The sequence below is a fragment of the Physeter macrocephalus genome, chromosome 21, assembly GCF_002837175.3.
Source record: "Physeter macrocephalus isolate SW-GA chromosome 21, ASM283717v5, whole genome shotgun sequence".
Taxonomy (NCBI): domain Eukaryota; kingdom Metazoa; phylum Chordata; class Mammalia; order Artiodactyla; family Physeteridae; genus Physeter; species Physeter macrocephalus.
In genome coordinates, this window is record NC_041234.1 from 89,800,126 (window position 1) to 89,812,709 (window position 12,584).

The 12,584-nt window shown below is 39.8% G+C and overlaps 1 protein-coding gene across 2 annotated transcripts in view; it reads left to right on the top strand.

Moving 5' to 3' along the window:
- Positions 1-12,584, top strand: part of PLS3 (plastin 3) — a 92,720-nt gene that overhangs the window by 61,361 nt on the left and 18,775 nt on the right. For both annotated transcript variants that reach the window (XM_024128222.3, XM_024128223.2), the window contains exons 3-5: positions 5,544-5,707; positions 11,492-11,621; positions 12,130-12,262. In XM_024128222.3, coding sequence (XP_023983990.1) covers positions 5,544-5,707; positions 11,492-11,621; positions 12,130-12,262 — 427 coding nt within the window. The remainder of the gene's footprint in view (positions 1-5,543; positions 5,708-11,491; positions 11,622-12,129; positions 12,263-12,584) is intronic.

Below are 12,584 nucleotides of genomic sequence, written 5' to 3' on the forward strand. Positions count from 1 at the left end.
CATGCCCATCTCTGGTGTCCGCGCTGATAGCCGCGGCTCGCGCCCGTTTCTGGAGCTCCTTTACGTGGCATGCTTAATCCCCTCTCCTCTCGCACCAGGAAACAAAGAGGCAAGAAAAAGTCTCCTGTCTCATCGGCAGCTCCGCACCCGTTACTGGAGCTCCTTTAAGCAGCGCGTTTAAACTTCTCTCCTCGCGCACCAGGAAACAGAGAGGCAAGAAAAAGTCTCTTGCCTCTTCGGCAGCTCCAGACTTCTCCCAGACTCCCTCCTGGCTAGCCGTGGTGCACTCACTTATCCGTTCTTCTGCCTTAGTTATTCTGCTATTGATTACTTCTAGAGAATGTTTAATTTCATTTATTGTGCTGTTCATCATTGTTTGTTTGCTCTTTAGTTCTTCTAGGTCCTTGTTAAACGTTTCTTGTATTTTCTCTCTTCTGTTTCCAAGATTTTGGATCATCTTTACTATCATTACTCTGAATTCTTTTTCAGTAGACTGCCTATTTCCTCTTCATTAGTTTGGTCTGGTGTGTTTTTATCTTGCTCCTTCATCTGCTGTGTGTTTCTCTGTCTTCTCATTTTGCTTATCTTACTGTGTTTGGGGTCTCCTTCTCGCAGGCTGCAGGTTTGTAGTTCCCATTGTTTTCGGTGTCTGCCCCCAGTGGCTAAGGTTGGTTCAGTGGGTTGTGGTGTAGGCTTCCTGGTGGAGGGGACTAGTGCCTGTGTTCTGGTGGATGAGGCTGGATCTTGTCTTTCTGGTGGGCAGGACCGAGTTTGCTGGTGTGTTTTGGGGTGTCTGTGACCTTATTATGATTTTAGGCAGCCTCTCTGCTAATGGGTGAGGTTGTGTTCCTGTCTTGCTAGTTGTTTGGCATGGGGTGTCCAGCACTGTAGCTTACTGGTCGTTGAGTGGAGCTGGGTCTTAGCATTGAGATGGAGATCTCTGGGAGAAGTTTTGCTGATTCGTATTACGTGGAGCCGGAAGGTCTGTGGTGGACCAGTGTCCTTAACTCGGCTCTCCCACCTCAGAGGCTCAGGCCTGACACCTGGTTGGAGCACCAGGACCCTGTCAGCCACACGGCTCAGAAAAAAAGGGAGAAAGAAAGAGAAAAATAAAATAAAGTTATTAAAATAAAAATAAAAAATAATTATTAAAAAATTTAAAAGTAATAAAAAAAGAAAGAAGAGAGCAACCAAACCAAAAAACAAATCCACCAATGATAACAAGTGCTAAAAACTATACTTAAAAAAAAACAAACAAAAAACGGACATACAGTACCCTAGGACAAATGGTAAAAGCAAAGCTATACAGACAAAATCCCACAAAGAAGCATACACATACACTCACAAAAAGAGAAAATATAAGTAAACACACACACACATATATACATGTAAAGGAAGAGAGCAACCAAATCAGTAAGGAAATATATATATTTCATTGCTCCCAAAGTCCACCGTCTCAAGAGAGCAACCAAACCAAAAAACAAATCCACCAATGATAACAAGTGCTAAAAACTATACTTAAAAAAAAAACAAACAAAAAACGGACATACAGTACCCTAGGACAAATGGTAAAAGCAAAGCTATACAGACAAAATCCCACAAAGAAGCATACACATACACTCACAAAAAGAGAAAATATAAGTAAACACACACACACATATATACATGTAAAGGAAGAGAGCAACCAAATCAGTAAGGAAATATATATATTTCATTGCTCCCAAAGTCCACCGTCTCAATTTTGGGATGATTCGTTGTCTATTCAGGTATTCCACAGATGCAGGGTACATCAAGTTGATTGTGGAGATTTAATCCGCTGCTCCTGAGGCTACTGGGAGAGATTTCCCTTTCTCTTCTTTGTTCGCACAGCTCCTGAGGTTCAGCTTTGGATTTGGCCCCGCCTCTGCGTGTAGGTCGCCTGAGGGCGTCTGTTCTTCGCTCAGACAGGACGGGGTTAAAGGAGCAGCTGATTAGGGGGCTCTGGCTCACTCAGGCTTGGGGAAGGGAGGTGTACGGAATGCGGGGAGAGCCTGCGGCGGCAGAGGCCAGCGTGACATTGCAACAGCCTGAAGCACGCGGTGTGTTCTCCCGGGGAAGTTGTCCGTGGATCACGGGACCCTGGCAGTGGCGGGCTGCACAGGCTCCCAGGAGGGGAGGTGTGGAGAGTGACCTGTGCTTGCTCATAGGCTTCTTGGTGGCTGCAGGAGCAGCCTTAGCATCTCATGCCCGTCTCTGGTGTCCACGCTGATAGCCGTGGCTCGCACCCGTCTCTGGAGCTCATTTTGGTGGCGCTCTGAATCCCCTCTCCTCGCACACCCTGACACAGTGGTCTGTTGCCTCTTAGCCAGGTCCAGACTTTTTCCTGGACTCCCTCCCGGCTATCTGTGGTGCACTAGCCCCCTTCAGGCTGTGTCACGTAGCCAACCCTAGTCCTCTCCCTGGGATCTGACCTCCGAAGCCCAAAGCCCGAGCCTCAGCTCCCAGCCCCCACCCGTCCCGGTGGGTGAGCAGACAAGCCTCTCGAGCTGGTGAGTGCTGGTGGGCAGTGATCCTCTGTGCGGGAATCTCTCCGCTTTGCCCTCTGCACCCCTGTTGCTGTGCTCTCCTCTGTGGCTGCAAAGCTCCCCCACTCCCATCCCTGCCAGTGAGGGGGCTTCCTAGTGTGCAGAAACTTTTCCTGCTTCACAGCTCCCTCCCAGTGGTGCAGGTCCCGTCCCTATTCTCTTGTCTCTGTTTTTTCTTTTTTCTTTTTCCCTACCCAGGTACGTGGGGAGCTTCTTGCTTTGGGGAAGTCTGAGGTCTTCTGCCAGCATTCAGTAGGTGTTCTGTAGGAGTTGTTCCACATGTAGATGTATTTCTGATGTATTTGTGGGGAGGAGGGTGATCTCCATGGCTTACTCTTCTGCCATCTTGAAGGAGTTTTGATAGTTGCAAGGAATAAGCTCTCTCCTTCTCTAAAAATATCATAAAATGAAGGAATATAGTATTTAGATACTGAGGTATAGTAGTGATCAGAATGTTATTACTCTATATTTGTTTTTCCTGTGTATGATGATTTTTAACTCCAGTTTTTTGAGTTAAAAGGGGACCTTAGAGATCATTTGATCTAAAGCCCTCCTTTTACAGATGAAAAACACGAATATCTGGAGAGATGACTTGGGCAAATTAGTAGCCAAGATGAAATTAGGTCCGGTGTCCTATTACTCTCTCTTGTTGTGTCCCTTCATCTATGCCGTGTATCTTTCACTTTGTCACACTTAACTCTCTAGTACTGAGCTCTCTTTTAACTTTTTAAAGAAATAGACTGGTATATGCATGGGAGAAGGTGTATTGAAACCCAAGAATTTCACTCATCAAAAATTGCTAAAATCCTGCCACAGTGCCACGTGGATTACTTTGTTCTTTTTAGCAGCTGCAGATGTTGTTGCTGGATTGATTTCTGCATGTAAACACTTTACTAATCAAGTGTTTGATGTATGGCCTTTTATAAGTTCAAAGCAAAAAAACTTGAAGATGTGCCCTAGGGGAATCAAGTGCTTTACCTCAAAGGAAATATTAGTGGTTTTCAGAAGTGTTGGGTAGTTTGGTGATGATGCTTTAAAAGTATAGATATTTTAATTGATAGATTAAAAATATGGTAATCTATGTTTAAGAATATTTGACTCTAAAATCATATACTTCATTAAAAGTAAACATAACAATATCATCAGCTTTCAATGTATTGGTTTCATACAGGGGATTTAATTTTTTTTTTTTTTTTTTTTTTTTTGCGGTACACGGGCGTCTCACTGCTGTGGCCTCTCCCGGGGCACGAACCCGTGTCTCCTGCATCGGCAAGCGGACTCTCAACCACTGCGCCACCAGGGAAGCCCGGGGATTTAATATTTTAATAAGAGCTTTTATGATCAGTTCCCTGACCTCATCTCTCATTTTCTCCTTTGCTCACTCTGCTGAAGGCATACTGGATCTTTGCTGTCCCCAAAACACACCAGACACTCTTCCACATCAGAGACTTGGCATTTGCTCTTTTCCTCTACCTAAAATTCCGCCCCCCCATAGCCATATGATGTGCTTTCTTACCTCACATAAGTCTTCATTCAAATATAACCTCATCAAAGTCGCTGTCCTTGAGCATTCTATCTAAATAGCACCCCCACCACCACCCACATCCCCACCTGTCACTATAACACAGGGTTCCTCAACTTCAACGTTGACATATTGGGCCGCACAATTCTGTGGAAGGGGGGTCACATGCATTGTAGGATATTTAGCGGCATCCCTGGCATCTATGTACTGGATGCAAGGAGCATCTTCCCCACCCCCAGCTGTGTGTGCTAATCAAAAATGTCTCCAGACATTTCTGAATATTCCCTGGGGGGCAAAATAGCCCCTAGTCTAACCCCTAACCCCTCTTTATTTTTCTTCATAGCACTTAACGCCATATTACATTATGTTTATAATCATACCTTATGTTATATGTTATTTGCTTATTAGTTGTCATTAGAATGTGAGCTTTTGTACAGCAAGACTTTCTTTCATTGATTGCAGTATCCCCAATCCCGGGAACAGTATCTGGTACAGTTTTTAAGCAGTAATATATCAAATAGATTAACTTCATAGTACATTTTCTTGAATGGTGTTGTGGTCATCTTGAGTCATTTCTCTATTCAGATTGCTTCCCTTTATTATAATTAAATTTATATATGAAAATCAGTGGAGGACCTAAGGAATAAAAAGCATTTTTGAACAGTAAGTATTTGAAATTGCTGTTGAAAGTCCAACTTTCTTTGCTAAAAAAATATACCCAAGTGATAATAACCGTCAGGACATTAGCCCTCTTTTCCAATAAATTAACTTTTTGTCATTGACCAGGTTTTTTTTCCCTTTTTTAACAGTTTCATAATAAGCCTCATTAGCACTTAGATACAGTGTCAAGTTATGAAAGCACAAAAATTTAAAAGTTATTTATACATCTGCATTACTCATGACTGCATTTATTTTTATGAACTCTATATTTGTTTTGGCTTAACGTTTATTTACATTAACTCTTGAAAAAATTGGCGCTGAAGATGGTATTGTAATTTCAGGTGTGCTATGTAATATAATCAGCATCAATTCATAAACTGTTCTATTAGACTAAGGGGAGAATAAGGGGCATAAAACTTCTAAATAGCTACAGTAGAAGTTGCTTTATACCATGGCAGTGTTTTATTGGTGTATAATATATTAATTCTTTAATTTTTAAAGTCCTGTCAGCTTTATGATTTAATAATAATTTTATTAAACAACTATGCTTTCTTAATATTAGGGATGCTATTTTTAAGTAAAGCTACTTATACACTGTTTAAAACATAAAAAACATGATGTAAACCATGCCCTTTCAGTTAAAATTTGCATTTCCCTTTCAAACAGCCTTAGGTACCAAACAATAAGAAAGAAAAACATTGTATTTAGGCGAGCTTATGAACTGAGCCTAAAATGAAGAAAAATACTCTAATAGGTTAATTTGTTTCCATTTTTGCTTGGTCTCCCTTTTTACAAAGATCTCAACAGCAATGGATTCATCTGTGACTATGAACTTCATGAGCTTTTCAAGGAAGCTAATATGCCATTACCGGGATATAAAGTGAGAGAAATTATTCAAAAACTCATGCTGGATGGTGACAGGAATAAAGATGGGAAGATAAGTTTTGATGAATTTGTTTATGTAAGTATGTGAAAACCTACCATTATTAGAAGTGACGAGTGCTCCTTTGTCTTGTGGGGTCTTTTAGTAGTAAGTGCTATTAAGTTCCTAAATATATCATAGTAGTACTGTTATAACTGATAAAATTTCTCTCATCCCACCCACTACATTTAGTTCATTCTTTTAGCCATTAGAATATCTTAACAAAAGAATCAAGAAAAGAACACTGACAGAATCAAAGATATAACACTCTGCTCACTGTGTAAGGTGAACAGTCTCCTTTGGGGGCATCATTAAAGGGCATTTTTCACGGTGTGAAATGACATTCTCGAAGTGCTTTTTCTATCAGGAACAGTGTACTCCCAAATTTTAATGATACACCCTGACTCACAGTCTTGGATGCTTCCTGAGTTGAACTTTCTGATTAAAAAGATGTTTGCTACTCTTGTGGTAGTAGTATTTAACTGTACCGTTTTCCCTAGGATGATGATTTTGATAATTAAAAGTTAGAAGCACATCTTTTCGGTCCATTGGAAGAGGCACTTAAAATTCTTGTTTTCTTCTCTAGTATCATCAAATACTCTTCAAGGTTAGGGGCTGACTTCTTAATTCTTCTACCCCCAAGCACCTAGTGTTCCATACTCGGTGCTTAGAGAGTGTATGTGTGGTACTCACTGTTGAAGCCTAATGCTTTTAGCTGCTGGCTAGCAGGGTCAAGATTTTTCTAGACATATGGCATTTTCCATCCATATCCATTAACAAAGTATTTGAGATATATATTAAAGAATAGCTGTTGCCTCTCCCCTCCATTAAGAACACTTAAGATTTTATTGTTTTTATTTATTATTCATTTAAGGCTGAGTTTGACTAGATCGAATTTGGCATTCCTTACATATATTGCAGATAGGTAATTAGTGCCTAATACTTATCACAAACTTCCTAGCACTCCTATCCGTTTCCACGGTTTCTTTTTGCCCCAAGACACCTGAAATGATAGCATATACTCCCATCAGTAACCATAGCTCAGTAAAGGAGGTGAAATTCTGATATGCTCTTTCCGATTAGAATTAACCCCTTTAGAACACCTTGAGAGTTCCAGAAGCAAATTGACTAAGCAGTGGGTCTACGCAACAGATAGCATTTGCCTGGGGGTGGGGCGGGGCAGGGCGGGGCTGGGAGGAGGGGAGTGTTACTTTTTTTAAAATGCAGACGTATTTCATAACTCTAATGCTATAGTTCTTGCCATCTTCTTTTGAAACACTGATCTCCTCCCCACCATTTTTTGTCTCCAGTTATTGCCAAAGCCTTTTGTTTTGAATCCTATGTTCAATAGTAAGTTGCAGTTGACTTGCAATATGAGCACTTGCATGTCCTCTGATGTATAACTTGCCTCCCTTGTAACTGCATGTTTAATTGTGAGTTTAAAGCAGCTTAGAGCAGTAGATAACAATGATCGCTTATTTTTGATATAATTTTCTGCTCAGAATTTTTTAATCTGCTAGAAAGAACAGACTTAAATAATCAAGATTTGCAGTGTGCCAGTATTTTTAAGGACACAGTTATGAAATTGTCTTTGAGAAAAATCATCTTAGGGAAATATTTAATTTTGAATATTTTGAAACGTTGCTGATTCCACACAGCTGTTTGTGGCTTTTAAGTGAAGGCTGTGATTACCCTAGTATTTTCTTAAAAAGTGAATAACAGGCATAATAATTTTGGCATCACCAGGGATTTTTTTAAAAAATAAAATACTAAGGAGGACCTTGTCGGTTAAAATGTATATTTTAGAATTGGAAGAGATCAATATGTTTATACTCCTTCATTTTTCAAATTAAAAAAAAAAAAAAGTCTGGGTTCCTGAAAAAGAAAGTGACTTGCCCAACATTACACAGGGGACTTAGTGGCTTTTTCCGGTTACCTCCCTCCTATTCAAGAAATTTGAAATCTGAAGGACAGTAAAATAACCCACCTGAAGTTTCAGAATGATACCACCATGACTGTACTGAAAGAAAGATGGGGATGTAACCAACCAAATGTCTGTCCACTCCCATCTGCCTTGTCATCAGTGAAACATCTTACAAATTGTCAGACAAAATATGGATAGATCCTAGTTACCTGAGAAAGAGGAAGCACATTATTCCTGTCAGGGATTAACATAAGGAAAGAGAAATAAACATGTTCTTTCATGTTAGATTTTTGGTTTTTATTTTAAATTGCTACTTAAGAGGTGTTGATTGCAAACCAGGCTGCAAACAACATGTTTATGTTAATTTTGGAGAAGAGTATGTATATATGGCAGAAAAGAGCCCCCAAATTATATGTAAACTTCACGTGTTAAAATTAAATATATTAACTGATCTTATTTCTTCTAAGTATTTCAAAACTAAATGATTGGATTTGTATACTTCTGAGGTAATAGTGGGGTTTTCTACTTCATCTGTAAAAAGACTGGTATGGCGATAAGTTCTTTCAGCAGAGAAATCCGCATTAAACTCTTATTTTCACAGTGAGAACCTTGCTCTTACATAATGGTAATAAGTTATTGACCTGTTTTAGAACTTTTACTAATATTACCGACCTCATGGGATTAAGTAACTTCATATAAGTAAAGTGCTTAGAACCATACCCGGTATATAGCAAATGCTATACAGGTGTTAGTTGTTGGTAGTTATTTCTATTTATTAAAAAGGCAGTGTTCTTTTCCTGTTATTACTAAGTTTAGGCCTACACCAGATTCCCCGAAAAGTAAAAATTCAAACCTGCTGCGTTGGAAGCAAGCCTCAAACACTGGAAGCCAGTCAGTATTTTTTTGCAATTCATTCTAAAATCTTTCCTTCTTAAGTCCTGTGCCTCTGCATTGCTTTGGTTTGGCCACTAGTGCTGATCTAGGAAGGTGATGACACTTTTGAAAGGAATAAGAAACATATACGTTTCATAAAAGAGACTGGAAAAGATATATAGAACCAGAGTGAGCAGTGTACACCAGGAGTTTGTTCACACATGATAAAGCAAGTCCCTCCTCATGGAGGGAAAACAGCATGAAACAGTGAGCTCATTAGTATCACCACGGGCAACTTTGAAAAGATTCATTGACAGCTCTCCAGCACAGTAGTTGGCCTGGTGCTGTCTCTGATTTCAGAGATTCTTGTTAAGCCAAGGCTTATACTCAAATTGCTTTATCATCCACTCGAGTGATTTCTTTACTAAAGTAGAAAATAAAACGCAAATTCTCACGTAGTGAATCAATTTAACAGATACATAAATCTTCAACTATCACCTATCTTTCAACATTTTTTTAAGTCTAAAGAACAGAGGAAAATACTATGGAACTGAAAATTTGAGCCTGGCTGGAAGAATTTATTTTAAAATATTTAGAAAAGGAAGGTCGTGTAACTTTTGTAAGACAATTGAAAATTAGCTCATTTAATTGCAACTTTGCATTCAACATGTTATTCCCAAGCATCAAGAGTTTAAGTAGAGCTGTGTAAGTAATTGCGTTAGAATAGTGTACAGTAAACATTCTTCTTTAAAAGTTATTATTATCTGTATTATTCCTTTTTTCCATGATGTTTACAAAGTTTTTCAGCTGAAATAGTGATCGTGGAAACAACCTGATTTTTAGAAGCTAATGATCCTTAAGGCAAAAATAGTCGTGGTAAGAAAAATAACTTTTCATATGTCATTCTGAGGGTAGTAGCTTCGAGGCAATCACATTTTGGAGATTTTTGTCGTTCCAGTGATTTATGGTATCTCAGTCAGGAGAAGCACACATTTTATATTTTAATTTACTACACAGTGTTATACTAAATGAAGTAAAGTTCAGAATGAGGTAGAATAGTAAATACTGTTTTTTCACTGAGCAGATACGTATAGTTATCAAAGAGGGAGCTGTGGGAACAAAGTGCATCACAGTTAAGATTGCTACATTCCCAAGTAACCATTTCGTTGTCTAATCTTGGCTCGGAAGGTAAGGTAAATTAAATAAAATTACAGGTGGAATCAGAGTGTGAGTAAAAATAATTTTAATAATTTGAAATTACCCAGAGTACATTAGTCAGTTCCACACTATTGATACTTAACAGGAGTCAGTATAATGGCCAGAGAGGAGGAAGAGTGATTTCGTTGGTTGTGTGTAATATTTAGAGTAGTCAGTGTGTGTGTGTCTATATACATATACAGACATAGACGCGTGCACACACATTCTGAGTCTACCTCTGAAATTACAGGTATAGCACAAAATCACAGCTATGGAAATTGAGTAAGCTTGATTTTGTAAAACTTACTGCTTACTAACTATTTTCCTAAATAAAATTGGATTTGTAAGTCCAAGGAAGGCCAGGATTTCAGGACGGTAACAGGAAAAGATGACTTTGTGATGGGGCTCCAGCAACTTTCCTACCAGTTAGAAAGAGTCTGTCTCAGTTGATTAATTACAAAAAGATGCTCTCCTGGAGAGACTAAATGTAAAAAGGCACTCCTCTCTCTGCCTGCCACAGTCTTGCACAAGACACCAGGCCTGCTTAGGGGAGCATGGGCTGGATTTCAGCTTCTACTCATGCCTGCTCTCATAGACGCAGCCTGAACTGCTAAATACGGTGACCCTGTTCTATGACCTTCAAACATAGGCTACCCCTCCAGAGGTGTGTTTGTGAGTATGTACTTGTCAGTAATGCTAAAGGCCTTTGGGTTATCTTCTGTTTGCTCAGCAACTTTTCCATTAGGGCCCTAAGTTTCTTTCGATAAGTCTATTGTGTTCTAAACACCTTTTAAAGAAGATTTCATGAAAATGCTACATCTTGCTCTTGTTTTTCTGGCGGTGGCTAATTTAGCCATGCACATTGGTGGCTCAGGAACAAATTGGAGGTTAGGTAAGTTCCAGTATTTCAGACATGTATAGGCAGACCTTTGGAATGTCCAGTCATTCAGTCAAGGGGTTAGAGTAGGGTACGAAATTTGCTTTGCTACAGCCTGCTTTTGTACAAGTAGAATGTACAGGTTAATTTCATTAGCCATGTGCCTTATTGTGAAGAGAAGCTCGATCACTGAAAAGCCTCTTTTCTGGGTTTATTCTTTTTTATTTTTTATTTTTTTTTTTGTCTGCGTTGGGTCTTAGTTGCTGCGCACAGGCTTCCTCTAGATGCAGCGAGCGGGGGCTACTCTTCGTTGCGGTGCGCGGGCTTCTCGTTGCAGTGGCTTCTCTTATTGCGGAGCACGGGCTCTGGGCACACAGGCTTCAGTAGTTGTGGCTCTCGGGCTCAGTAGTGGTGGCTTGTGGGCTCTAGAGTGCAGGCTCAGTAGTTGTGGCGCACGGGCTCAGTTGCTCCGCGGCATGTGGGCTCTTCCCGGACCAGGGCTCAAACCCGTGTCCCCTGCATTGGCAGGCAGATTCTTAACCACTGCGCCACCAGGGAAGTCCCCAAATTTTCATCTTTCTTTGCACTATGAATCGTGCTTAAAGAAGGGGGACTCCTTCAGTCTTTTCTCTCCAGGAAAGGAACAAAGCCTTCCTTGTTCTAGAAAATTAACAGATTTACCTGTGCCTTTGAACAACACTAGTTTTTGGCTTAAAACGGATTCAACGCATGTGGCACTTGATGTTTTTGACAAGTGTGTGCAGTTGACTTCTGGCACTTCATTTCTGGTAGCAGTATTGTAGTACTTGTTTAGCATTTTAAAACTCAAGCCTAGTTTGCCTTATCTTTTAACACTCATCACCTATGGGGGAAAATGTATAAAAGAGGATAAATATGCTTATGGTTGTGCCTGATTGAAAATTGTGAATCAACAACGTATTTTCGTTAATAGATTTTCCAAGAGGTAAAAAGCAGCGATATTGCCAAAACCTTCCGCAAAGCAATCAACAGGAAAGAAGGGATCTGTGCTCTGGGAGGAACTTCAGAGCTGTCCAGTGAAGGAACGCAGCATTCTTACTCAGGTAAATAGTTTCAGCTGTGTTAGGTGAACACAGTGAACTAAGTAGGTTGCCTGCTATAATGTCAAGGAAGGGCTCTAGAAACACATTGCCTCCTAATTAAGAATACCGTCAAAGTCGTTGTGACCTGTATTTGGACTTGGGACTGATACTTCCCATAAAGGCATTACAGGTATTTATTGTACGGCTTTGTTAGCTTGTAAGAGCTGTGATACAATACATGCACAGATAGGCTTTATTACAGCAGAGCCCTACAGTAATATAAATAGAATTTTTAATGAATTTTGTAACTAACTTCTAAGGATCACTTAACCCTGCTCTATTCTTTTTGTTTATTTTATAGCTCCTAATAGCCACTGTGTTGCATTCACTTGTCTGGGTTTCCAAAGAGGATAACAACAGGCTTGTGATACATTAACGTACAGCTCTCCTGAACAACTATTTCGGGCTTTAGAGTCAAATATTTAACCTAGAGTATGAACTAATGTCTTCTTATTCCACATAATTTTAGAGGAAGAAAAATATGCTTTCGTTAACTGGATAAACAAAGCTTTGGAAAATGATCCAGATTGCCGACATGTCATACCAATGAACCCAAATACCGATGACCTGTTCAAAGCTGTTGGTGATGGAATCGTGCTTTGGTAAGATTTCCAAAAATAGTCTTCCATGTAATTGACATAGTTGTTTCTGGATGCTTGACAGATTCATCTCGGGGAATAGCTAGAATTGAAAATTGTCTGGGTTCTGCCTATTTCATCTCTAGGTCTGTCCGTGAAAGTACAACCAAAGGTGAATCTAAAACTCAGTCATTTAGACCAGAGACCTCTTCCTAGAGAAGCTCTCGGCTTCCAATTTCTTCTCATCACTGAGTAAGCTAAACATTACAACTTAGTTGAACTTTTTTTTTTTTTTTTTTCTTTTTTGCGGTACGCGGGCCTCTCACTGTCGTGGCCTCTCCCGTTG